Raw genomic sequence first — 24,991 nt, forward strand, 5'->3', positions numbered from 1 at the left:
CTTTGTGCTTGCTGGTGGTCAGCTGGGCTGGTCGATGGGACGGAGTTCAGGCTGAGGCATGGTGGCATTGGGTGCTGCCTGGTCCGCTGGTAGCTCCGGCGGGGGCGGGGAGCGGTGGTGCCCAGAGCTGTGTGACCCCTACTGGTGCTGGCGGGGCAGAGTGAGCAAATTCCTCAAGCAGGTACTCATCAGAGTCGAGGGAGGCTGCACAAGCAGTGCACTACTTGACAACTTATAGGTACTGCAGAGGAACTACTTTGGTTGTCTTTGTAACGAGTTACCAGGTTCTCAAGCACTGTTATTTTTGAGGGATGCTTCTTTCCCCTTGAATGTGTGGTTCCTCCTGGGGGTCAGGAGCCACCATAAGACTCAGCACTAGCAGGGATCAAGGCTGTTCAGGTAGGTTCAAAATAAAGCAGACACCAATTTGGACTCGAGATGTAGCTTCTGTCCTTTACAGGTGTCACTCCCTTACCTCTGGTACCAAAAATCTCAGCCCTAAATTAGCTATATACCTCCAGCTATTTGTCCAGTGACATCTCCTCTCAGACTAGGGCATGCCCATGTCTGCCCATACATTCTGCGTGTGTGAGGCTAACATGTACACGTTGTTCACACACACAGAGGTCTATGCAAGAATTGCGTAATTTTTTGGTGTGTGCTGGGAAAATAAGGAATATATTTAATATGCAGATGGAATGTAACGTAAATCTAGCATACTGTGACGCACACTGTTACAGGTGTTTGGAGCCCACTTGTGGCACCCAAGACTTAGGCCATGCATATTTTGTATAAATGCTTATACCTTGCGAGCAGAAAGCATATGTGAGCATTTTCCCAGAACAAGGTAGCTGTGAGCAGTTTGGACACTTGATCCTTCCAGAAAATGGACCACAAAGAATGTCACAAAACTCTTTGTGTATATAGATGGAAATATTGCAGTAGACTGTTGGCAAGAGTCCTCCTTGGAAGTAGTAAATTATCTGAAGGATCAGTGTTGTACCTTTTGCTAAGGCTTCAGGAGCACCTCATCATGATGGCGTTACTGTGAGTACTGGACAGCTTTGATGAGTTGCAACTGATTTCAAAACCCTGCCTGCATTCAAAATATGTTTGTTATGGCTCCAGCAGGCATGCTTCTGGATTTTTGATCTCTACAGAACCTCTGCTGAAGCACTGAGGAAAAATGGACAGTGGGACTTTGGTTATAACACGCTTCAAGGACAGACTAGAGGCCAAGGAACATGGGATCCAGTTCATCACTGTGTCTGAGTGCTGTTTAGTACAGGACCTGAAGGGCATGTGGGGAGGTTAAAGGTAGCTTTCTACCACTTTTACACTAGCTTACCCTTAGCTGCTTCTGTTACACCCATAATGTATGTCTCTCGTCAGAGTGCAGCTCTCCTACCTTATGCATGTCTTTAAAAAACCTAGCATGATCCTGGTGCTATGGGATGCCCCTGCACATAGGGCTGTGTATTAGAAATATCCCAGACATTCAGTGCCAAAATAAGTAGGCACCAAGCTGCCTTTGGGCTTGGATTTTGTTTGTATTCAGTTACAAATTAGAAGTTGATTTGCCCTTTTTATTTTTTTCCCTTTGGCAAAGTGATTCCACAAATTTCTACACAAATCCTTCTCTGGTTGGTTTGCTTAGCTTGGGAGTTGGCCTTGTATCACAAAATCTCACCAAGTTGCTTGTGCATCTTGAAATCAGTAGTGCATACTCCCCTCAAAAGTTCTTTCCTGGAGCTCTCTCTGCACTTGAGGAGCCCCACACGGAGAGCACCACCCCGAGGTGCTGGATGCATGTGGCCGGCTTGGCAAGGGCCTTAGGTTAGAGTTGTTTCACATCCATCCGGAGTGTATCAGTATATCTTTAAAGTAAACTAAATCCTGTTTGAGGGCTGTTGTGCATTTCCAGAAGCTTTTTGCATGTGTAGAGCGTAACTCCAGAAAGATGTCACCATGTAACCATGCTAAGGGAACCTCCCTCTTCTTGTCATTTTGTGCCTAGATCAGAGAAGCTCTGTTCCAGATTCTTTACTCCCAGCCCTGCTGTTACAGACAAAATGCAAGGACACAGAAATGGCAGAAGTGCAGAGGCTGATACGAGACATTGAGCAGGATGACATCTGTGGTTGATAGGAATTCACTTAACAGAGTACAAGTGGGCTGATGAGGAAGGGGACTGGTGGCTGAGGCAGGGGCTGGGGAGTGTGTTTTTCTTGCAGTAACCTCTCCTTGTTCTCCTCCTTCTGTCTTTTCTAGGCAGGACAGGGCTGCTTGCTGATCTCTTGCCCAGTTTTGCTGTGGAGATTATGCCAGGTATTCAGTCATTTCACCCTTCAATCACCCAGTCCTCTGTCATCTTGTCTGTTTATCCTTCTGCAACATCTTTGTGTGGTGTACGTTTCACTCTTACATGTGTTTTATCTGGGGATAAAAAAAGCCCATTGCTTACTGCGGAAGTGTGTTGGGTTGAGATCTGAGAGAGCTGATGGTGGGACTTGGGCGGGGAATGGCCATGCTGGGACGTACGTAGACATACGGAGACAGTTGATGTCATGTCAGGATCAGTGTGAGAGCAGAAATGCCAGTGCTGTTCCAGGGAGGTTTTGTATCAAGGGCTCTGTTCTCCCCCTGCTAGCACAAAAGTAACGCCACTCCAGCCTGTGAGACCTCAGCAGCCTTGTGTGCCCATATGGCTTTATACACCAGCTGCTCTTGTGAAGGCGTAACTTCCGCTCCCCAGACCCTAACCTTTGGGTACCGTTACAACCATCACCACAGATGGTAGCACAGGAGGTGCTAGAAATAGAGTACTGGTGAGCAACCCGTCAGCAGCACAGCCTCTCTTGTGCTCCACGGCCAGGGCAGGTAACGCCAGGTGGTTGGACCAGACATGAAAGCTCTGTGCCCATGATAAACCCCTTACTATCCAAGCTAATGAGAGCCACCAGTTCTGGCACTCCTTGCAGAGGAAACAGAGACTGTGCAACAGATTGTCCTTGAAAGGGAAAAGCTGTGACAACATTTAGCCCTTGAGTCATCTGATCATCCCCCAACAGTGCCCAAGGAGTTTTTCTTTCACATGTTTGTGCAAAAATGCAACTCCACATAAATGTGTGAAGCTATTTTCAAGTCTGTCTCAGAGATGTAAACGGAGAGAAGGCAGACACTCCCCCACCTCCAGTGTAACCCAATGCTCCCTGCAAGTTCAGCGTGGCAGGAGAGGGATTGGTCTTTTTGGCATAGACAGAATTTGATTCTCTGTTGCCTGACACATTTTCCCCCCCACTATTTACGGTTCTACTGAATGGGTATAAATTTCTTGTGTGTTAGCCAGCTAGCTTTTTGGTACCCTCACTGTATGGGTATAAACAACCGGGAAGTATGATGGCATTAATATTTCCTTAATGCGACTGGAAATTCCTTCTCTCTTGCGCGGAGGATTACATTTGCCATTATTGTGGCTGTATTGGGTAGGTGGTTACAGTTGCCCTATGATGGAATAGGGTACTGGATCATTTATCTTTGTTTTTCAGTTTTTTTCAACTAATGAAGTCCTGTTCAGAAAAGAAGTTCTTCTCCATCTTTGAACATGTGACCTTGAAAGCATTGCTGCATACCTTGAAATTCAGTATATTGCTGCATTTTATGTTTCTTATTGTATGTCCAAAGATGACTGGCCCCTCCTATAACATATCCCAGTCTTCATCTTTAGTGACAATGCTTCCCTACCTCTTACCCTCAAGACACATAAATACATTCTTATTTTCTGTATCAAGGTCATTCATGAAAATATTGAATAAGATAGCTCCTAGAACCGGCGCTCGAGGAACTGTATCAGTAATCTTCTCCTCTCAGCTCTTACTTTTCCATTCATGAATGCTTCCCTCCAGCCACTTCCTTATTCATTAGCTGATTTTTTCCCAGAATATAGTAACTTTACCAAAAATGATTATTCCATGAGGAATAAAATTATTTGCAAATTTAACTGAAATTCTTCTGTTTTAGCCAAAAAAGAAGTGTTTTCAAAAAATATAAAACCTTTCAGTTGACACTTCTGAAATGAGGTGATTTGATTTGTAAATGCCAGATCTTTCACTGACATTTTTTAAAGGAAACTTTAAGTTCTAGATTAAAAATGGCATTAAAAGAAGGGAGTTGTTTGTAAAAGAGTTAAGGAAAACTCCAACAAAGCAAAGAATTTTACTTTTGTTCAAACAGAATGCTGTGCATGAACCAAATGAAACTTCCTATTTTTGCATTTTGTTAAGAACTAGAAAAAAATTCTGTTTTGATTGTTCCAACATTTTTCCTTGACTTTTCAGCTTAGCGACACAGGTGAGAGGTGCACTGTTTTTCTTCTGTGATTCTATACTCACATTGCAATCCTTGTATCAATAATTATTCATCTTAAATAATAAAAGTACCAGGATACCCCTTAGTGACCGCTGGACTTCTGTTTGGAAACAGTGGTCTGCTGCTTTTTTCTCTCTGGCATGTGGGTAAACCCTACCCCTCTGCAAAGCAGCCCCTCCACTTCTTTCTTTGCTTTCTTACCCTCTTTCCAAGGTACACTTGGTGGTCTTTCCCTGCCAGTGGTCTGACTCCTAGATAGGTTGGTGCATCGTGACGTAAAACCAACTCCAGGCCTCCCGCACATTCAGAGTCTTGAGATTTCTTGGTCTGAAGGTGTTCACTGACCATACCCTTAATCCGGGGAATTCCCATGTGGCGGTAGACAGAGCCCCGGGCATGCAATCTCCTGCAAAGCACAGAGTGGCCAGATGCAGAGCTGGGAGCTGACCCAGTGCAGCCAGGTGCCTGCTCCCACCATGGCTGCTGCCTCCGCAGATTTCGCAGCAGCAAAGTTTGAGAAACCTCTGTTCACCCCCTTTCCCGTTCAAACCCCATCCTGGTTTTCATGGACCGGGTCTTCTGTGCTGTCACTGGTAGGGTGTTTTTTAGCTGCTCCCTTTCAGGGCCTGACAGACATCATATGAGGCTTCAGCGGGGAGAAGAAGGGGAAAAAAAAAAGAAAGTGGTTGTTAGGTTTCCTGGCTGGCTGCAGCGCCTGGATAGGATGTTCGTTCGGCATATTCAAAAGAATAATTGCATGTGTGGGCCTAGTTGCAAAGGGGCAGGCCTGGCTCATTTGCTGGTCTATTTATAGCATGCTTTTCAACCATCATTTGTCCCATTAAAACTAGAATGTGGTAGGGAACAAACACACAAGCAGGGCATAAACATGGCTGGGAAGAATGAGTCTTTCATGAGATACAAATGCTAATGGAGCATGTCCTGTGGCATTCATACAGGTCTGCTGTGGGGTAAAAGGTTTCTGTGCTGGGGAACCAGAGCTCCTGCCTCTGTGCTGATCGTCTCTCAGCCAGCCAAAGACGTCACAAGAAGGGACCACATTTCTGTAGCTCCATTTGTCATCGTCCTGTGTTATTTCTGCTCTAATTCAGAGGGGACATACTCCTACACCCACAAGGAGTCCACTTCTATTATTTACCCATCTATTTTGTCCCTATGCTCTTCTCTGGGAGAATGTTGTTGACGTTCCCTTCTACATGGATTTCACTCCTGTAATCATCTCCCTTTCTGCTCTTGTTTTCCAGAGTGGGTGTTTGTGGGCCTGGTGATCCTGGGGGCGTTCCTGTTCTTCCTCCTGGTGGGGATCTGCTGGTGCCAGTGCTGCCCACACAGCTGCTGCTGTTACGTCCGCTGCCCCTGCTGTCCCGAGTCCTGCTGCTGTCCCCGGGCACGTGAGTGACCTTGTCCGAGCCTGGTGCAAATCTTCTCATGCACTTCTGCTCCCTGGCAGAACAGGAGGAGAATCTGCTAATCTTGCTTCCTTTGCCCTAAGCACTTTGCTGAACTAAAGAAGTAGTTCTTAGGGGGTGAGGCATCTGACCTATTGCTCAACGGTTGAGTGCTCAAAGTTAATTACAAATGTGATTCCTCAAGCCCTCCCTGCCTTGGCAGCTGTGCTGTTTCTCCAAAGTGTCATGATCCCCTTTCCCAAGTTGTTGTCATTTCAGTGAATGTTGTGGGTCCGAGCTAAGAGCATCCTGGGAGGTTTCTTCCTGGCAATGCAAAGCAGCTGCCCTCTACAACTGCAAAATGCTTGCAACCCAGCAAGGTTCCTGGGCAGATCTGTCAAGTTTCATGAGCCTCATGCCAGCTACTTGAATCATCAGTTGTTTTTAAAGCTGAACTGCCAGTAAATTGTGGCAGGGGTAATGCCAGCTGTTACACATTGAATGGGCATCTTGCAGCGCTCATCAGACCTGCCGTGAGCACTTTTTAAATGCCTTTTGAGGCTTAGAGATATTCACATTGGTCCTTGTCATTTCATTTGTCCACTTGTCTCCTGTTGGGTTATCACCAGTGTTGGTGATGTGCAGGTTTTGGCCATGTGCCATGTGGGTCTATGGGAGACTGGTCTGATGCTGACTGCTCTTCTTTTTCTTTTTCAGTGTATGTAGCCGGCAAGGCAGCAAAAGCTGGGTATCCTCCTGTAGTCTCTTCCATGCCAGGTCCATACTACATCCCCAGTGTTCCTGTAGCTGGTGTTCCGCCTCCCGCTGTGCTGATGGATAAGACGCACCCACCTCCTTTAGCTCCAAGTGATTCCAGTGGAGGAAGCCAAAATGGTAATTTGAAGTGCCAGGCACAACATTCAGTCCTCTTACTGGGAGCAGGGCTGGGAAACAGAGGAATTGTTGTCACTGATAGAGTGGTAAGAACAGAAGAAACACAGAGAAACTTCATTTTAATCCTGGCTTTGACAATGCCATTTGCATCCCTCAGGGCCACATGGTCCAGCTTTTCCAGTGCCGTCAGCAGAGTGTCAGTTTGTGGGTGCCTAATTAGGTCAGCGGGGAATGGGAGGCAAAGTTCATTCCCGGCACCCCTCTTATTACTGCTGCAAATGTTTTCTTGCGGAGGACAAAAGGATGGAGGTGATTTCAGGGGTGCAGAGGCAGTGGCCATTTCCCCTTTAGAGCTGACGCCTTGCAAGCTACTCACTCTCTTGGTAAAGCCGTTCTTCCTCCCCTCTGTAGGGCACTGCTAGCCCTCTGGCAGCAGTTTCTGCTGCAGAGTATTTCAGTGTCCCCATGGCATTTTGGGCACAGGGACATGCTCCCTCGGCATTTCTGCCCAAGAGCACTTGGGGCTGAACCCTCTCTCCCTTACCTTACAGAGGGCAGCAGGTCACTGTTTTTGTTCAGCCTTTGCATTTGTGAAATGTGAGTGATGAAAGGCTTCTAACTAGAAAGGACATAGAGTGTTCGGTATGGTGACTTTGTCCTGGTAAGGGTCACTTCTCCCACTGCAAAGGAAGCTGCCATCAAGGCAAAAGAGGGTAGCTATTTAGCCATATGCTAGTATTTCAGGATCAGAGTGGCTGTCACAATAGAAACATGCTGCAGCAGAAGTGACAGAAGAAGACTCTACAATGTAGAGTCACCATACTGAGACAGTATGTTTGCCGTTGATCCAACCACATGTCTTACTTCAAAGCACCACACTACCAATTGTTAAATTTGCTCGTGTCAATGTGTTGATACTTCCGAAAAAGACAAGATCAAACTTTTGGAGTAACTCCACGCATCCTTCTGCTGCCCCAGTCAGTTGATTAACCTTTCTGGAATTAAAAAAAAAGTATTTTCCTTCATCAATCATACTTTTTCCCCCCCACTGAAATGAAAACAGAGCTCTGGAATGGAGCATGTTGAAAGAGGAAATAAATCAATCACTGATCCACAGCAGAACGTATCCAATTCAAAACCTTTGTCAGAAAATGACGAATGACAGCCTAGTGCTTAATTTTTTTCTCCTGTGAAAAATGTCACCACCTCTAGAGCATGGTGTCAGCAGTGCGAACTCCGGGGGTTTTTTAAGAGTTGGATCACAGCCAGCCTTGTCTCTGCTCTATGTTACTAGCAGAGCATAAATGCAGAATGAAAAACTCTGGATGCGTTTTGGTAACCAAATGGAATGGCTCTTTGCATCCCATATTCATTACACAGAAAGATGCTTTTATTATATAATCCAAATCAGCTGGCTGGGCTTAATCCCCCCACTCAGGACTTGACAGAAAATGCTACATATTACAAATAAAACCATTATTACAGAGTTTTAACTGTTGTGGCAAGACAGCAGAAGTTCTTAAGCGCTTTTTTTAAATTTTGAATTAATATTTTTTTGCAATAATATAGACAAACCGTTAGTCTGGATCATGCACTTGTTGTTCAAGGTGTTCCTTGAACTGCGGAGCTGAGGAAGGATGATATGCTGCATCCTGTTCCTTTTCTTTTAAGGTCCTCCACAATGCTAGAATATCCCCTAATTACAGGATGTAGAAGAGAAAACATTATATGTCTGTTCGAAGCTACTTATTTGCTGGTTGGCCAGACAAAAGCTAAACAAAACAGGTAATGGCTGAGTTTATAATAAAGGCCTTTTCTTAGAAGGAGCACTAATTATGGTCTCTGTGTCCTCAGTAGGTCTGATCTGGAACTTGCTGTCTTTAAGACTTCAACCTTTCTGTCAAGTTTATTTAAAAAAAGGGGATTGGAAGTGCTGGGGCACAGAGACTGGAGGATTCTGTAATCCTGCCTGCCCAGCTAAAAAGGACAGCCTTTGCCCTAGATTGTTTCTGTGCTTATAAATGACTCTTGTGAGGTGATTTAGGGAGCAATAGGCAGGCAGGCATAAGCATATGTATAAAATATGTCTAGGGTTACAGAAAAGTCATGTGACAAAGCTCCAGTGAAGTACAGAACTCTATCCTAAACTTAGGGCTGAACAGGGGAAAAACTCAGCTCTCTAACTTGGTTGAGTGTTGGAAACACATAAGTTAGGATGCATGCTCCATCTGTTTTAAATCCAGTGGTTACCTGGTGACTTTTGCTTAGATTCCTTAAACCATGCACACAGCGAAGCTTTTGATCCAGGAACTGGACTCCAAACCTTCAATATGGAAAATCGTATAAGGATGAGACATCACTTACTTCCTAACCAGACTTGTCCAAAAAAATAGTAGTGTTGTCCTTTCTGGGGAGGAAAACAGCTTACAGTTTTGGCTGACTTGGTTCCACCCACAGAGGAATAAAAAAAGTGTCTAGCTAAACACAAATTAAACATTAGAAATCTATGAACTGTTCAGGAGAACAAAATATGGTCTAACAGGGAAGAATGTTCCATTCCCTTTGACTTCAGTGAATGGTTCTGGACAAGTGGTTAATGTCTCTGCATCTTTATTCCCTTACAATGAAGATGGGCCTAAAAATATTCAGACCTTATTAAAGGGTTATGGCAATCTACAGATGAAGAAGAGTGTGAGGAGGAAGCAAGAATATCTTTGGTTCTTACACAAAGGAGTAATAAAGGGATTTAATAAGTTGAACATTCAATATAATTGCAAGAAGTATTCAATAAATGAATGTAGAGACAAAATACACTTCATCAATAATGGCAGATACTGTCTGTGAGCTGTTCACGGTCATTTTTGCAGATTTAAACCCAAATTTAATTTCTAAATGCTTACAAAATTAACCAAGAAATTAATTTGCCTTTTGCTACACAGCTGCAATAGCAAGTCAAGCATGAAGCTAGCTGATTCTCCATCAGTTCCAGGAGGTATAGATGTTGCCCAAACAGATGCTTGGCACAGCCTTAGCATGAGTAGTGGCTCTGGGGAGACAGGGTCTGGAAGCTATCTGTTCAAGTTCCCCAAAGGTTATTAGTAGGTCAGAGTCATTTCCAGCTGATGGTTGGTTGCTGGGCTGTGTATAAATGAGGTGGCAGCTTAGCTGAGCTCCTAGTAAATACATTAGAAGAAAGAATAGCGAGAGGCCTCTCTCTTGGCACAGTACCAAACAGAGGTTCAGCCATGATGGTAAGGTGGAGAACTCACCTTGCTGCTGCTTGTGCAGTGCAGCAAGAGTCATTGCTTTTGAGGCCAGTCAGTCCAGCCCCTCTTCACCTGTCTTTGCCTGAAGAGACATCATGGTCTTCCACTTTGGAAGGCAGGGTTGCTCGTGGTCTGTAAATCACTGTGTGCATTTTCAATCATTGTGCACACATTTGTGGAGACAATAAAACACAGTGAAACTCTAGACTGCTTGTAGCTAAACTGTCTGGAGATGCATTGAAAGCAGGACCGTGATAGACTCATAGTATGTTTTGTCATCTAATACCTTTCCCAAGTACAGAAACACAAGGTAGTTCAAGATGTAGTTACTTACCTTACATATGCACAGTCAAAACCCATGGAAAAGCACTTCCCTCCTGAAGCAATCTGCAGGATTATTACAGGAATCATTCTATGCATTTCCATGGCACAGCCATTTCTGAAGCAGAGCATGATTATTTAATAGTGCACAGACACATGCACAACAGTTTAGGACAGAAGGTGCCTAAGAATACCTCTGCCAAGTCCTTGTTCAGCCCACGCAGTGCATACTATTAAACGTACTACCAAACCCATATGTTAGTAGCTTGATGTATTGGGCTGTGGGATAAAACAGGAAGAACAACTTGGCTCGCAATGACCGTCCAACTATTTAAATTGTGCCACAAGAGGAACACGCATGCAACACTGCAGGATTCACACAAGGGAACGTATTAACCCCATGCAAGGCAGAGAGGTTACATTTTGTAGTGCTGGCTGAATTGTCCTCACAACAGTTCTCTAATGAGACTGAATTTGAGGACTGCAGTCCTCTTTTGTACTTAGATCTGTGGTTTTGGTCAATCTTGGAATAGCCTCAGGCCGAGACCTTTCTTAAATAATCTGCTGCAAAAGCCTTATTTTCTTCAAAGTTCTGATAGTTGGAGTTTTTTGCTTGCTGACTATAGAACTGCCTTGAGGTAGTCAGGCTGTTCATAAGGTTAGCATGCAGAGTGTGCGTGGAACCAGCCTGCCAGAGTCAGAGCTGTTGTGGCTCCACGTGTGTAGGACTTCCCTTGTACGCACAGAGATGTGGAAAAAACAAAAAAGCTGTCCAGACTTCCTGTGCAAGTGGAGTAATCCCAAGAGTCAAGCACTTAATATATGTGTTAGACATACCTTTTCTGTGAAATAAAGCATGTAAAGAATGCCGGAGCAGGCACTTTCACAGTTACCCAGTGACCTGATTGGCCCCATCACCGCATTCAGTGTGTGACGTGCTTTGTGGGACTTCCTGTGTTTCGTTCTGTATTCGCTGGAGCTTCTCCTACCACATGCTCTTCAACCAGCATTCAGTGCGTGACGTGCTTTGTGGGACTTCCTGTGTTTCCTTCTGTATTCACTGGAGCTTCTCCTACCACATGCTCTTCAACCTGTGTGAGCGGAATTCATAGCGATGGGAGGGTGGAGTGGTCCTGTGACAGCTCCCAAATGCTCAGCCATCTGCTTCCCTTGCAGACTGGGAGCTTATGGCCCCTGCTGCATAGAGGAAGCCTGATCTTTTGGGATTGCTTCTCCCATACCATGATGAATCCTTTCTGTAGTGCTGAAGAAGGGGAAATGAGTGGCACTTCTCTCTGCCATCCTCTGGGGGAGGTGGAGTCACTCTGTGGCAATGACACCACTTAATGCATTTGGATGTTCGGACTGGGCATTTACGAATGATTTTTGCTGTTACTGCAAACTTTGTAAATGATGCAGCTGCTCACAACTTTACATCCCACGTTATAGACAAATTTATTCTGAAGCAAAGACTGACTCACTCTGTTTTGGAAGACGCAGCCTACCTGCCTGTAGACATGAGCTCAACTATGGAAGCAATATTGTTGTAAATTCTCCTTGGACATAAATGTGTTTTCCTCTAATGCTTTTCTCTTCTTCCTAGCAGTGCGCAAAGGGTACAGGATCCAGGCTGACAAGGAGAGGGACTCCATGAAGGTGCTGTACTATGTTGAGAAAGAACTGGCGCAGTTTGACCCAGCTAGGAGGATGCGAGAACGATGTGAGGAACAAGCATGGTTTGATTTTTTTTTTTTCACTGACCTGAAAAAGACTGCAAATTCATAGTTAAAAGTTCACTGACCTTGCCTTAGACCCAGCCTCTAGGGTATGATGTCCAAGATGTGGTACCTGGGGCAGATAAAGTCTAGGCTACTATAGGGATGTTCTCATTTTAAAGATCTGCTGCTTAAACATCCTTAATTAGAATAATCCTTAATTAGAGTAAACGAGGTGAGAGACACTCAAATGCTCATGAAAAGCGCCCACTCAGATAATTAAACTTTTGGATCATCGAGATCTGAAAAGCCAAGTCCATACTCATGCCTTCTGGTACATCCTATCACACTACAGCCTGTGGTGTGATAATAGCTGGGATATTGTCCTCACAATTTCTATACATTTTACAATGTGATGCCTGTAAATTCCCAGCATGGCAGGAATGGAGAGCATGTTTTGTGTGGCTGCAATGACCACACTGTGGCTTGAAGGATGCAGAAAGGTAGTTTGGAGTGGCTGTTGCTCTGCAAAATGAGCAGGCACTACAAGAAAGATTAAAGAAACCAAGAGATCATCAGATTTTGTGATGCTGGTCAGCAGAAGATCAGAGGTGGTACATGCATCAGGACTGACAGCTTGGCAGGTGAACGGGAGAAGGGTGGCAAATACGGACATGATGCAAACTCAGAACTGAGCTTCCCTGTGGTATTCTTCACTGTCCTCTGATAGGCTCTTGCAAGTTTTATTTCCCTAAATAAATGCTGAGGCTGCACTTACTGAGTGTCAGAATACAAACTCAGGTGGGGATCTTTCCACATCAGGAGACTCAGATGAAGTGCCAGGATAAGGTGTGTGCACAAGAAGGGCTTGCAGTGCTGCATTTTGTCCTCTAGCTGTTCTGTGCAGGCAGCATCTTGACTCACGCAGAGCTAACCCACGTTAGACACTGGTAGAGGCTCATTTAAAACAGACGTGAGATCCTGCAAATCAATGAAGGTAAGGGCTTTGGGGAATGACATGACATCAAAGCTCTGTACAGATTAAGCATAACTAACAAATTATATATACTTCTAAAACAGTCATTGCTGAGCACACTCTCTTCTCCACCCACAAGATTTACTATAAAAAGACCTCTCCACATTGGCATGTCAGTCCTCCAGATGTCAGTGTGCTTGATGGGGTAGAGACTGACGGTGATTCAGACAGTCTCTTACTTTTTTCTTTATCTTTTGTTTTGAGGGGGTTGTTTTTGTTTTAGCTGGGCAAGTCAGGCCAAATCCAGAGCCAGCCTGTCTCACACCAGGAAAGGAGGAGGTGGCACAACTGCTGTGATGATGTTCCGCTAAGCTCAGTGCCCGCCTTGGGAGGGTGGAGAGCTCACATGTTACTGAAACAGGGCTGAGGGGGGATTTTAGCATGAAAGCTGAACACAGTTAGTTGGAACACAGGCATCTGATGCCATTTGCAATACCCAGCTGCCAGCTACTGGTTCAGAAGACCTGTAGGTCTAATAGCAGCTTTATGTCCAAACTGAGCCACCAGAGTCTTGGTCGGGATCAATCAAGGGTTTGGAGACAGGCCTTGGATTCCATTTTGATATTCCATTCTGATAGGGGGCAGCTCAGCTTCTTTCTGAAAAAGCTGCAGGTGGTCGCACCACAGCCTCCCTGTTCTCTCCTCCCCTCTCACGCGTGCTGTCAGGTGATGCCCATCTCATTTCTTTTCTGCAACCTCCCCTGCAGATAACAACACCGTCTCTGAACTCAGCTCTTTGCATGAAGAGGACTTGAACTTCCGGCAGCCCTACCGCCAGGTGCGAAGGAAACCTCTGCCTCCTGCAGGGGACCTGGATGGTGATGCTGAATACTGGGCCGGAGTGATTGGTGGGGGCAGCACGTCAAGATCACAGGCCGTCTCTGATTACAGAGATGAGAGGGACAGTTTCCGGCACAGGTGAGGAGTTGGGAGGAAGCTATATCTGGCAAGGTGGTAAAGAAAGGAGAAGGGACAGATGGACCGCTGGCTCTTCTCCATTCCCTGCTGCTCTGGCTCTGCCTTGCAGGTCAGAGGAGTTAGAGAGAAACATGAAATCTGGAGGTGTCACTAGATGAGGTCATAATGAATCTGATTTCCATGAGCCTGCTGAAGCCTACCTAGCTAGGCAAAAGCTAGGTACTGGCCCCATTCCAGGTGGGATCTAAAAGTGAGATCAATAGGAAATCAAGCCACCCTTCCCCAAGTCCTCTCTTGAGGTTTGTACCCGATCCCTCCAGCACTCCTCAGTGCCAGTGCACTTTATTAGGAGTCACACTCTGGTGCTTTGGTGCAGGAAGACCTGTACTCCAGGCCTAAAGGACTGGCACTCTGGTGCCTGGAAGACAGATATCACATCCTTCCCTCCCATAGCCAGTTGCCTGAAAGCAATGGCAGGAATTTCCTTCCCTCAGTACTGAGTTACTGTGCCAGCTCACTCTCTTTAAACCTGCTTCAAAATTGCCCTGCTGTGAGCTTCTGTAGCTGGGTTCTTGGATTTTCTCAGCCGGTTATACACCTACAAGCTTTGGGGCCAAGCAAGTCCACCCCTGCATACTGGAGGATGAGGTGCACTCTGCAGTTCATCTGGAGTAACATTAGACATGTAGAGTTACCTGCACTAAGCTGCCTTTACAGTCAGCAGAGAGAAGCAGGGATTTTGAGGATGTGGTACATCTTCCTACAGAACATGATGAAAACGGGTTAGATGATTCACTCCCCAGGAGTGCCTGTTTCCTCCATTGTCTGTGAAGGCAGCCAAGAGGATGAGCACAGCTGAATCCTGCCCTCTAACATGACCTCTTTCCTCCTTCAGTCAGCAGAGATCTAAGTCCGAGATGTTGTCCCGTAAGAGCTTCTCTGTGGGAGTGCCAGCCGTCTCTATGGATGAGCTGGCAGCCTTTGCAGAGTCCTACAGTCAGCGGACCCGGCGGGCAGACAGCCAGGAAACTCGGCGTTTTGAGCGGTCAGAGTCGCATGGTGGGCGCAGTGGAGGGCTGCCCCACCAGGATAGCTCCATAGAGGAGTACTACACCAAGCGTAGCAGAGGGAACCGAGAGCCGCTGACGGACTCGGATCGAGGCTGGTCATACAGCCCACCCCGGAGACGGGCCCATGAGGAGAAGCACCTGCCCAGGCTGGTGAGTCGGACACCTGGAGGGAGCCAGAAATATGATCACTCCTACCTCAGCAGCGTCTTAGAGAGGAAATCCCGGAGCTACGATGAGAACGGTGACCATAGTGAAACCCCCTCAAAGCTGAGCTCGCAGCCTAGCCAGAGAGGTGGGGGAACATACTATGCCTGGTCACCACCCTCTACCTACAAAGCCGAGAAGTCACAGCAGCAGCCGCAGCAGCCACCACCACCGCCTCAGCAGGAGGAAGAGGAGGACACCCTGCCCCCTTACAGCGAGAGGGAGCTGAGTCGAGGACCTTCGTACAGGGCCAGGGAGCAGGCCTACCTCAACGCCTCTGACAAGAAGAGGAAAAAGGACCCCAAAAAACCAGTGAGGCCATATCTGGTGTTCTTCATCTAAATAGGCTGAGTAGGGAGCCACCAGGCAGGGGTTACTAACCAGAGTTTACAGGCAAGGGGGCTCTCCTTCTCTCCAGAAGAGTGAAGCCTGGAGTCCAAGTGTGGGGAACCTCAGATAAGAGCAGTCACTGTGGGTATAGGAGGCTACAAAGGGACATAGCTCCTACACGGAACTTCTTGATGGAGGGGAGAGCCAGATGTGCCTGGGACTGGGAGTAAGGGATATTAGGAAGATGATGGTAGGGAAGGGAATTTACCCAGGGCTTACAGAAATGACAGGACATTGCTTTGGCCTTGATCCTTGTTAAGGAAAGGTTGAGAGGCTCTGTTCTTCTTGACTGGGACAGGGCTAATAGCAAGGTATGGTGTAAGACACCTTTTCTTTCTGAAAGAGGTGAGATGACAGGCTGCTGTGTGTGTGTGTGACCATGGGTATGTGTAGCAGCCATGCATGCCAAAGGCATTCCTCACAGAGGATACCAGCAAGCGCCAAACATCCTCCCACACTTCTGCTAGCGAAGGACTGGTGAGTTCATATTTGCTGGGGAGGGGGAGCTGGCTGAAGTCTGCTCTGTGAGGGAGACGTTGTTGCTAGAGCAGCTTGGCTGTTAGGCCTGAGTTTAAGTGGTGTGTGTGAGAGAGGAAAGAGGTGTGAGTGGACAAAGCTGTTTCTGTTTGATTGTGTCTCTGTCAAAGCTATGTCTGTCTCTTTGTCCATTCCATGGGTGCCTTCCTGTGGACATAGCTCTTCTCTTTCTCCTCAGAACGATTTCCCAACGAGGATGTCCCTTGTGGTTTGAAGTTGTTGTGGACGAGTCATGTTGATGGGCTGGATACCATGAGGTGACTGCAGTGGAAAAGATACCAAGCAACAAGCAAGACAAGCCTCTGTGAACGTTCACAGCCATCAGACGTGGACTCTGGTTCAATTGTTTGTTTCATCAGGGGAGCAGAGGCCTCTGTAAGACAGGGACTCCCATGAACAGCAGTCGATCTCAGAGGCTCTGGGAGTCTGTCAGGAAAATGAGGCCAGGGCTGTCTCTAGCACAATGTTTTCCAGTGCCCTCCATTCTGCACTGGAAAGCAGCTCTGTCCCTACATGTCCCTGCAGCCCTGAGCTGTAAGTGAGGCTGCCTTTGTGCCTCTTGCCCTGTCTCACGTGCAGAGAGAAGCGTGCGTGCATACCTCTTGCTCTCTCTGTCTCCTCAGTTCTCTGGATCAAAACTGTTTCTATACTTACGAGCCTTTTCTGTATCATCCTCATGCTGGAAGGAGGCCTTGTTCTTGCAGCTGCAGACTGTCTCCAGCTGATCAGGCCCTAAATCGTGAAGGGAATACTACATCCTTTCAGACGCTATAGGAAAAGACTGATGAGGTGTTAACTTCGGCAAGGGATGAACAGAGAGACAGACAATTATGGGCTGGGTTTGTTCAATATATTTAGTTCTGTTCATTGCGTGATGAGAGTTGCAGATGAGATTAATGTATTGTTTTGAAAGTGGATCAAAGTAGCTTTTATTGTGATGAGAGCATGATGTGTTTGGTTTTTTTTCCCCCCATCCCCACTGTGATTTGTTTTGATACAGTTGCATTTCCTTGCAGCTGAGCTATGACCCTGTAGAGCTTCAAGCTAGAATATCTACTCCACCCTCTCATAAGCAGTGCTCTAGCCTTGCTGGCACTCTGCTTCCAGCACCACCAGACATTTCTGCATAGTAAGTAGCATTTTTGTTTTAAAGCAGCAAAACCGAGAAAGTCTCAGTGAGAGGGCAGCTGCAGATCTTCATTCTGTGCTACTGGTATTAGTCCTTTCTGGTCCTTGTTCCGAGACACTGATGAGAGCAGTAACAGCAGTGGAAAAAGTATTAACACTATGGATGAACACATCACCTCTTCCACCTACCACCATTTCATTCACTTCTGTGGCAACATGGTTTTAGTGGCTCTTGTCTCAGGAACACCTGAATTTAGAAGTGAATGCTTCACACCATTTGGTGGAAGCCTGACATTCTGGTTTTCATAGTGTATAATACAGTCATTTGTTTAATTTTTAGCTGCTAAAATAATAATGTGAAGAAAGACAGTGGGAACATTTTAAGGTCCAGTACCTTGATCCCTGTTGTCAACCTCTGAAATGTCATTTCTGTTACTCCAGAAGTCTGGGGAGCTGTCTGACCTCAGGTGCTCACACTGGCAATACATCACAGCTATTCTCCATAAAAATGATAAATTCATTTCAGCATTATCCTTTGCCAGAGCAGCTCACCAGGAGTGGTTAGGGGAGAGGAAGAACGATCTCCATAGATTTGATGACATACATCAAATACATTTTTCATGCTAAAAGGTGAATTGATGAAAGGATGGCTTTTTACTCCTCTAGCAATGACTATAGTTTTGGAAAACCCAGTCCTGGGTCTTCCTGGCGAGAGAAAGATTAACCTGCAGGGGCATACAGTCATGGAATCACAGAGTGGTTCATGCAGGAGGTGTGGAGATAACCTAGTTCCAACCCCCTGCAGTGAGCAGGGATTTCTTCCCCTAGATCAGGTTGCTCAAAGCCCCAGCCAACCTGATCTTCAACACATCCAGTGATGGGACATCCATGGCTTCTCTGGGCAACCTCTTCCAGTATTTCATCACCCTGTTGTAAAGAATTTATTCCTAATATCGAATCTAAATCTACCCTCTTTCAGTTTAAAACCATTGTCCCTGGTAAAAAGTCACTCTCCAGCTTTCTTACAGCCCCCTTTTTAAGTATTAGAAGGTCCCAAGAAGATCTCCCTGGGGACTCTCCAGGATAGACAACCCTAACTCTTTCAGCCTGTTCTCACAGGAGAGGTGTTCCAGCCCTCTGATTATTTTCATGGCCCTCCTCTGGACCCACTCCAACAGGTTCATGTCCTTCTTGTGCTGAGGTCTCCAGAGCTGGATGCAGTACTTCAGGTGGGATGTCACCAGAGCAGAGTAGAGGGGCAGAATCCCTCGACCTGCTGGCCGTGCTGCGTTTGATGCAGCCCAAGATGTGACTTGAGTTCTGGGCTGTGAGCACACGTTGTCAGCTCACACATCCAGCCTTTCATCCACCAGTACCCCCAAGTCCTTCTCTGCAGGGCTGCTCTCAATGACATCCTCCCCCATCCTGTATTGATACCAAGGATTGCCCCATCCCAGGTGCAGGACCTTGCACCTGGCCTTATTGAACCTCAAGGTGTTCACATGGGCCCATTCCTCAAGCCTGTCAGGGTCCCTCTGGATGGCTATATGTCCCTGTAGTGAATTGACTGCACCACTCAGCTTGGTGTTGCTCACAAACTTGCTGAGGGTGCACTCAGTCCCACTGTCGATGTCATTAATAAAGCTTGACCAGTATCAGTCTTAATACAGCCCTGTGAGGGACACCATTTGTGACTGATGTCCATTTGGATGGCTATATGTCCCTGTAGTGAATTGACTGCACCACTCAGCTTGGTGTTGCTCACAAACTTGCTGAGGGTGCACTCAGTCCCACTGTCGATGTCATTAATAAAGCTTGACCAGTATCAGTCTTAATACAGCCCTGTGAGGGACACCATTTGTGACTGATGTCCATTTGGACATTGAGCTTTTGACTGCAACCCGCTGGATGTGACCATCCAGCCAATTCCATATCCATTGAATAGTCCATCCATCCAACCCATTTATCTGAAATATAGTGACAAGGATGTTCTGTGGAACTGCATCAGAGGTCTTCCAGAAGTCAACATGGATGACATCAGTTGCTTTTCCCCTAATCCACCAGTGCAGTCACTCCACTATAGAAAGCCTACAGATAGGCAGGCAGGATTTACCCTTTGTGAAGCCATGCCTGCTGTCTCTAATCACCTCCCTGCTGTTCATATGCCTTGAATTAGCTTCCGCGAATATCTGTTCCATGATCTTACTGGGCATGGATGTGGGGCTGACTGGTCAGCAGTTGCCAGGCTCCTCCTTTTTTGGTTGTGGTGGTCTCCTTTTTCCAGTCACGGGTGGCTGACCTGCCTGCCTGACCACCATGACTTTTCAAATAGGGAGAGTGGCTTAGCAGCTACATTGGCCAGTAATATGCCAACTACATCTACTTGTATTGGGGCTGGAGAGACTAAATTTTAGGTATTTTAATCTTTTCTCATCTTTAATGTATGTTCCTAGGAAAATTACAGCACAGTTACCAAGAGGTAAGCAGGTGGTTGCCATCTGAGTTTTCCATGGCCTTGAGAAGTCTACAGAATTACACTACGTGCTATTTTAAATGAATCATTTGATTGCTGATACACCATGATACTAGCAGCAAGAAATGTTGATGTTTTGTAAGACTGAAAACCTTGGGAACCCCTATGCCATGAATTTCAAGGTAGTTTGGCCTGCTACCTTTTCCTTCAGACATCCAGCAGATCCAGGAAGCATTCTACATAGAAACTTGAAAGTGCATCTGCAGCAGTGACTATGTCAGAAAGGGGTCAAAACAGTCTCTGAATACCTGTATCTTTTAAAACATACTGAAAGCCAGAATGTCACAATCTCCTTTGCACTTCAGTTACATCTCTCCCTTATCTCAGTCACTGAAGTTTATTTGATCAAGCCCTCAGGAATGAGTTGTGTGTATTAAAAATACAAGCCTTCCCCTCATTTGTTTGAATCAGTTTTGTTTGCTTAGTGCTAGTACTTTGGGGCATTTGTACACTATGTGTAAGAAGTTGCCATTTATGTATCTAGCTTATAAGTAAGTTGTTGCAAGCTAATTCTCTTAAGAAAACTTTTGATTGTAGGAACAACTATTCATAAGAACTGTCCAACATTTCTTTTGAATCCAGGTACCTGGAAAAGTATTGAAAATTTTATGACTAGTTACTCTATGAGTTTTACTGAATGATAAAAATTTAAGCCTCAAAAAAAGGCAGGTCTTAATTCCTTGAAGCCAGATCTGGTCAGCACCCATCAGTTGGCTCCACTTTGCTCTAAGATTTTAGATTTCATATGTCCCTATAAAAATCTGGAGGAATTTTCAGTTACTGATAGCGTCTGTCATCAAGCTATCTTTATTTTTCCCGTTAGAAATGTGTCTGCAGCAGCACCAAATGGACCAAATCAAAAAGTGAGGGATGACGTAGAGCAGGACTTCCATCTCTATAGCTACACAAACCTAATGACCTGTCACTTGCAACAGGGGGCCGGAGCTTGTGAGGAGCCTCGTGTTTCAGAAAAGAACAAGTAGTTTGTGTCCGCGCCATCTTTCTGAACACCTGCAGAATGTTGGCACTGAAAAATAATGTGCCTGGTTATTATGCGGTGTCAAAATATACATTTTCCAGTGATCAATTTTTATTGCTGGTATAAAATTAAAATCCTTTTCATACTGGATATGGATGTCTGGGTCATGTCAAAGACATGGATGGTTTTGTGCCCTTAAAATGAAGCATCACAACAGTGACTTGTTAAGAAGACAATGATATGACGAGTAAATCCTGTATATATATATAAAAAAAACCCAAGCCCTTAGAGGAACAGCAGGATCAGGCATCAGTGGTAAATTTGGCTGTGCTGTCAAAAATGTGATCTGGGCTACTGAGAACTAAGTTTTGACATAATGGAGTGGGAAAATAAATACCAATGGAAATGGCTTCTCAACAATCCCATTATTCCTTTGAAGTACATTGTAAAAATTGCAGTGGGTGGCGTCAGCATGGGTATCCTCAGACCACTTCACTTCCACTGAAAACTAACAAAACTAGCACTTTGAATACTTTAAATCTTTGAGAAACTCCAACATATGTCACCTGAGACAGCTAGCCAGAGTTATTCAGATCATTGTGCTGGCATGGACTGGAACTTTAAGCATCCCGGCCTTTATTACTGGTACTAGGTCAGAGATGGCCTTCAGCAGTGTGCCCCGGGTCCACCTCACGTTCCCTGCAGCCAGCATTGGCAGCTGTGTGCACCGAGTTTCCCTGAGAGGTCCTGGCTCCTGCTCTGACATCTGGGTTCCTCTGCAGCTCACTGAATTGTGGTTTTCATTATGGCTTGTTTCTGGATAGTGCTGGCCACGGATCAGCAGTTACACTGCCTTCCTGGCCTTTTCCAACAAGCACCGTCTAGGTGGGCAATACCAGTTCACCTGTAATGTAAGACAAATGGTTTTGCAATATCTAAAGAGGCTTCTACGTGCCAATCCTCTCCAGAGTTACCTAAAACTGGCCAGAGAAGTTTACAGGAGGGAGTAGGAAAGAAAGTACCGGGCATTGTAAGGCTTTTTGCAAGGAGGAGAGAAGAGGGGTTCTCAGAGCATTTTTTTCAGGGAGTTTCAGGAGAGTTAACCACACGTGATTGCCACCACTGGGCTGTGACCAGCTTCCTCCGATCACAGGGTGATCTGGCTTTGTGCAGAAGAGCTTTGCTTGGTTAAGTTGCTGGCCTGCTCCTACAGCACTAGGTGGTCTTGAGCAAAGTAACTGCTAACTCTCCATGTACTCGGAGAGGACTATGTCATTATTGAACCAAGAACCCTCCTAAAGCTTATTCTCTGAAGAGATGCAGGGCAGCCCCTGGGCTGTACAAATACAGATCCCTGAGGAGCAATCACAAAACATTTTAGAAGTCAAACCTTGCCAGAAACTGTTACGAGTACGTAAATATAACAACACAGTGTTTATCTTGCCTGGCTTATTCTGAAAATAATTTTAACGTGGAGATTATTTTGCTGAGAAACCGCTTGGAGCTGTCTTCCTTTTGCTCCAGGGAGCTGTCACACAAAGATGCGAGTGAGAATCTGTTCTGTGACACCAAGTACAGCATTTGGGACACGTGGAAACAGAAGCTAAAGGGGCTTTAACTCATTTCACGACGGCCCAGGAGCAAAGAGACCTTTGGCATAAGCCAGGTGCTGCAGATCTGACCCTGTGACTCTGGAAATCTCTCTGGTGCAGCATCTCCTTTGGACTAGACTGGCCAAACACACTTCCTACAACTGCGATGTTGTTGAAACCACCCTCATCGTCACTTGGGGCTCCTAAAGCCCCTTTCCTGTTGCCTGCAAGATCAGAAAAGAGATCAATTATGTAATGTGACAGGACAGCTATCTTTTTTATATGATCTTTAAAATGCCAGCTGGATTACCAGCATTAGAAACAGAAAAATCTTAAGAATAAAGTTAGCCAATACTGAAAGAATGAATCTGCCACGATTCCCACATGAATTCTCTTGTAACCTTTATAATTGCTTTTTGACATTCACCCCTGCCTACATGGGGACCTTTGCCAGGAGAGACCTTCACCTCCTCTCCCTTTCTGCCCATGATTTTTTGTTACTTTTTGTTGTTTTCTAATCCCTCTCTGACCCTTCTGCTTTGCTTGGCTATTTCCCGTTAACCTTCAGACTTGTGCCTAGGGGTTCTGGTCAACTTACATGTAGTGTGAGTGGCATGTTGGAAAAAGACATTTTTACCACCATAAAAGCAAAAATTACAGAATACACAAAACCAAACCCCAAGCCCTCCAGATATTCTCTCAAGCCCAAGCAGGGATGTTACTAGGAACATTTTAAAAATTAAAGGTGAACATAATTTCAAAACGAGCAAGCATTGGTTTTGACCCCAGGGCAGCTGCATTCAGAGCTCTGAAGTGCAAACAGCAGAAGCAAATGCATTCAGTTTTCACTGTCCTTGGTGAGAGCAGTGGCAGAGAGAAGCAGCATTTCATGAGTCATAGAAAGCAAATGGGATTCCAAGATGCTATTAGTTACATTTGAGTTTAGAAGTATGAATTAAAAGTTGACAGGCTCATTTTAAAAAGCAAAATTCAGTTCAAGGAAACAACAAGGTTTTAATCTCTAACCCCTGTTGTTGGCTCTCCACCGCACCTGCTCACTCCATATAGAAAAATATATATTCTTTTTGCAAAGCCTCTACTAGTGCTCCAAGAACATGCCCTCTGATCCCCAAGCACTAAAATGAACTGAGAGGTGAAGGGAGCCCCTTGTGCATCCCTGTCCCAGGCAGAGGGTCCACAGAGCACCAAGACTGTTGCTATCGTGCATCCCAATAGACCCACCTTCAGTTCTGTTTGTACGAGCTGCACAGTCCGGAGACTCTGGGCTGGGAGCAAGGTGCCTGCTGTTGATGACTATTCATAGACTACTTGAAAGCCTTGGCACAGGGGCTTAGTCCTCTTGCTGTTTATCAATAAGCTGTTTTGGTTTGGGGTTTTTTTTTTTGCTGCTGCTGTTGCTTGTCTACAACATCCATTTCCCACCCACTATGTGGTGAGTGGCTTTCTTTGCTGTGCTGTTATTTTACTTGGATTGTCCTTCTCTCCTACAATGAACCTATTTTTGGGTGGGGTGGGGAGAAGGCTATAACAATACTCCATATAATGAAAATACAACACTTTTTCAGCTTTTTGGAATACATCTTCATCCCCAATTACGAAGCATTATATATTTGCCATGCTTTGCAGTTTCAAAGTTGTCGCTTTTGAGTTGTCACCATGGAGAATAAAAGCAGGAAAAGCTACCGCAATCTGCCTTTTTATTATGCTGCAGGCAAACAATTTGCCCACTTTTTGCTAAGAAACGAGCAGTTTACACAAGCAGTTTTCAACCCTTCTTTGATTAATGGACGATGAACCAAACATTTTCCAGTGGAGCAGCAGACCTTTTCATAAATTTCATACCCAGGTCACATGATAGCCTATGGAAACATGTTCTGCCTAATATCCTTTCATACAAGGAATCCCCAAGAGTACCCCATGGAGCCACTCTACTTCAGAGAAAGGATAAACTCCCTCCTGGTTTTGCAGACCTAAAAACTTTTTCCCTGCAGATTTTTTGGGGAAAAAATTACCATTTTCCTACAGACATGTTCTTTCCTTTTGACAGTTTGACCCCTTTGTCCTTATGTCTGCAGCACTCTGGACTGATGTTTTTCATCTCTCGTAAACAAGCGACTTCATTCAGATCCTGTCTCCATGTCATGAATAATGGATGTGGACTCTCACGCTGCTTGCAGATGTAACCCGAGCAGCATTGACACGTCCAGATCCACATCCCACGCTAACGGCAGTCAGGTGCACGACAAGTGGACACAGCTCCTAGCTCTGGTCTGCATTTCGCTGTGCAAGGCACGTTACCCCCTTGGCTCTTCAGTTTGCTCCCCACAGAAAGGGAGGCAATCCAGGGCCACCTGTTTCCTGGGTCAGTGCTGGTCAAGCCCCAGCGAGTTCAGCCTGTTTCTGGACGCCTCTCCCAAATGCCAGGCTGCCTCGCACCTCCACTTGAGTTTTCTGGCTCTGCACTGAACTATTGCCCCAGCTTTATACCCTTGGCAGATGCGGATCCAGACACAAGTGCCACAGTGCAGGGTCGACCCTCACATTCACACCCTCCTAAGCCAAGGGCCTGGCCCCTGGGCCAGAAGTACCACCTTGGCGCAGCCGCTCCTT

General features: G+C 45.8%; 1 protein-coding gene across 1 annotated transcript in view; it reads left to right on the top strand.

Moving 5' to 3' along the window:
• Positions 1–16,342, top strand: part of ILDR2 (immunoglobulin-like domain containing receptor 2) — a 32,468-nt gene extending 16,126 nt beyond the window's left edge. The window contains exons 4-10 of the mRNA XM_010137555.1: positions 2,272–2,328; positions 5,634–5,780; positions 6,495–6,671; positions 11,865–11,978; positions 13,717–13,927; positions 14,823–15,513; positions 16,307–16,342. Coding sequence (XP_010135857.1) covers positions 2,272–2,328; positions 5,634–5,780; positions 6,495–6,671; positions 11,865–11,978; positions 13,717–13,927; positions 14,823–15,513; positions 16,307–16,342 — 1,433 coding nt within the window. The remainder of the gene's footprint in view (positions 1–2,271; positions 2,329–5,633; positions 5,781–6,494; positions 6,672–11,864; positions 11,979–13,716; positions 13,928–14,822; positions 15,514–16,306) is intronic.
• The last annotated feature ends 8,649 nt before the right edge of the window (positions 16,343–24,991 follow it).

The sequence above is a fragment of the Buceros rhinoceros genome, unplaced genomic scaffold (genome assembly GCF_000710305.1).
Source record: "Buceros rhinoceros silvestris isolate BGI_N320 unplaced genomic scaffold, ASM71030v1 scaffold11696, whole genome shotgun sequence".
Lineage (NCBI taxonomy): Eukaryota > Metazoa > Chordata > Aves > Bucerotiformes > Bucerotidae > Buceros > Buceros rhinoceros.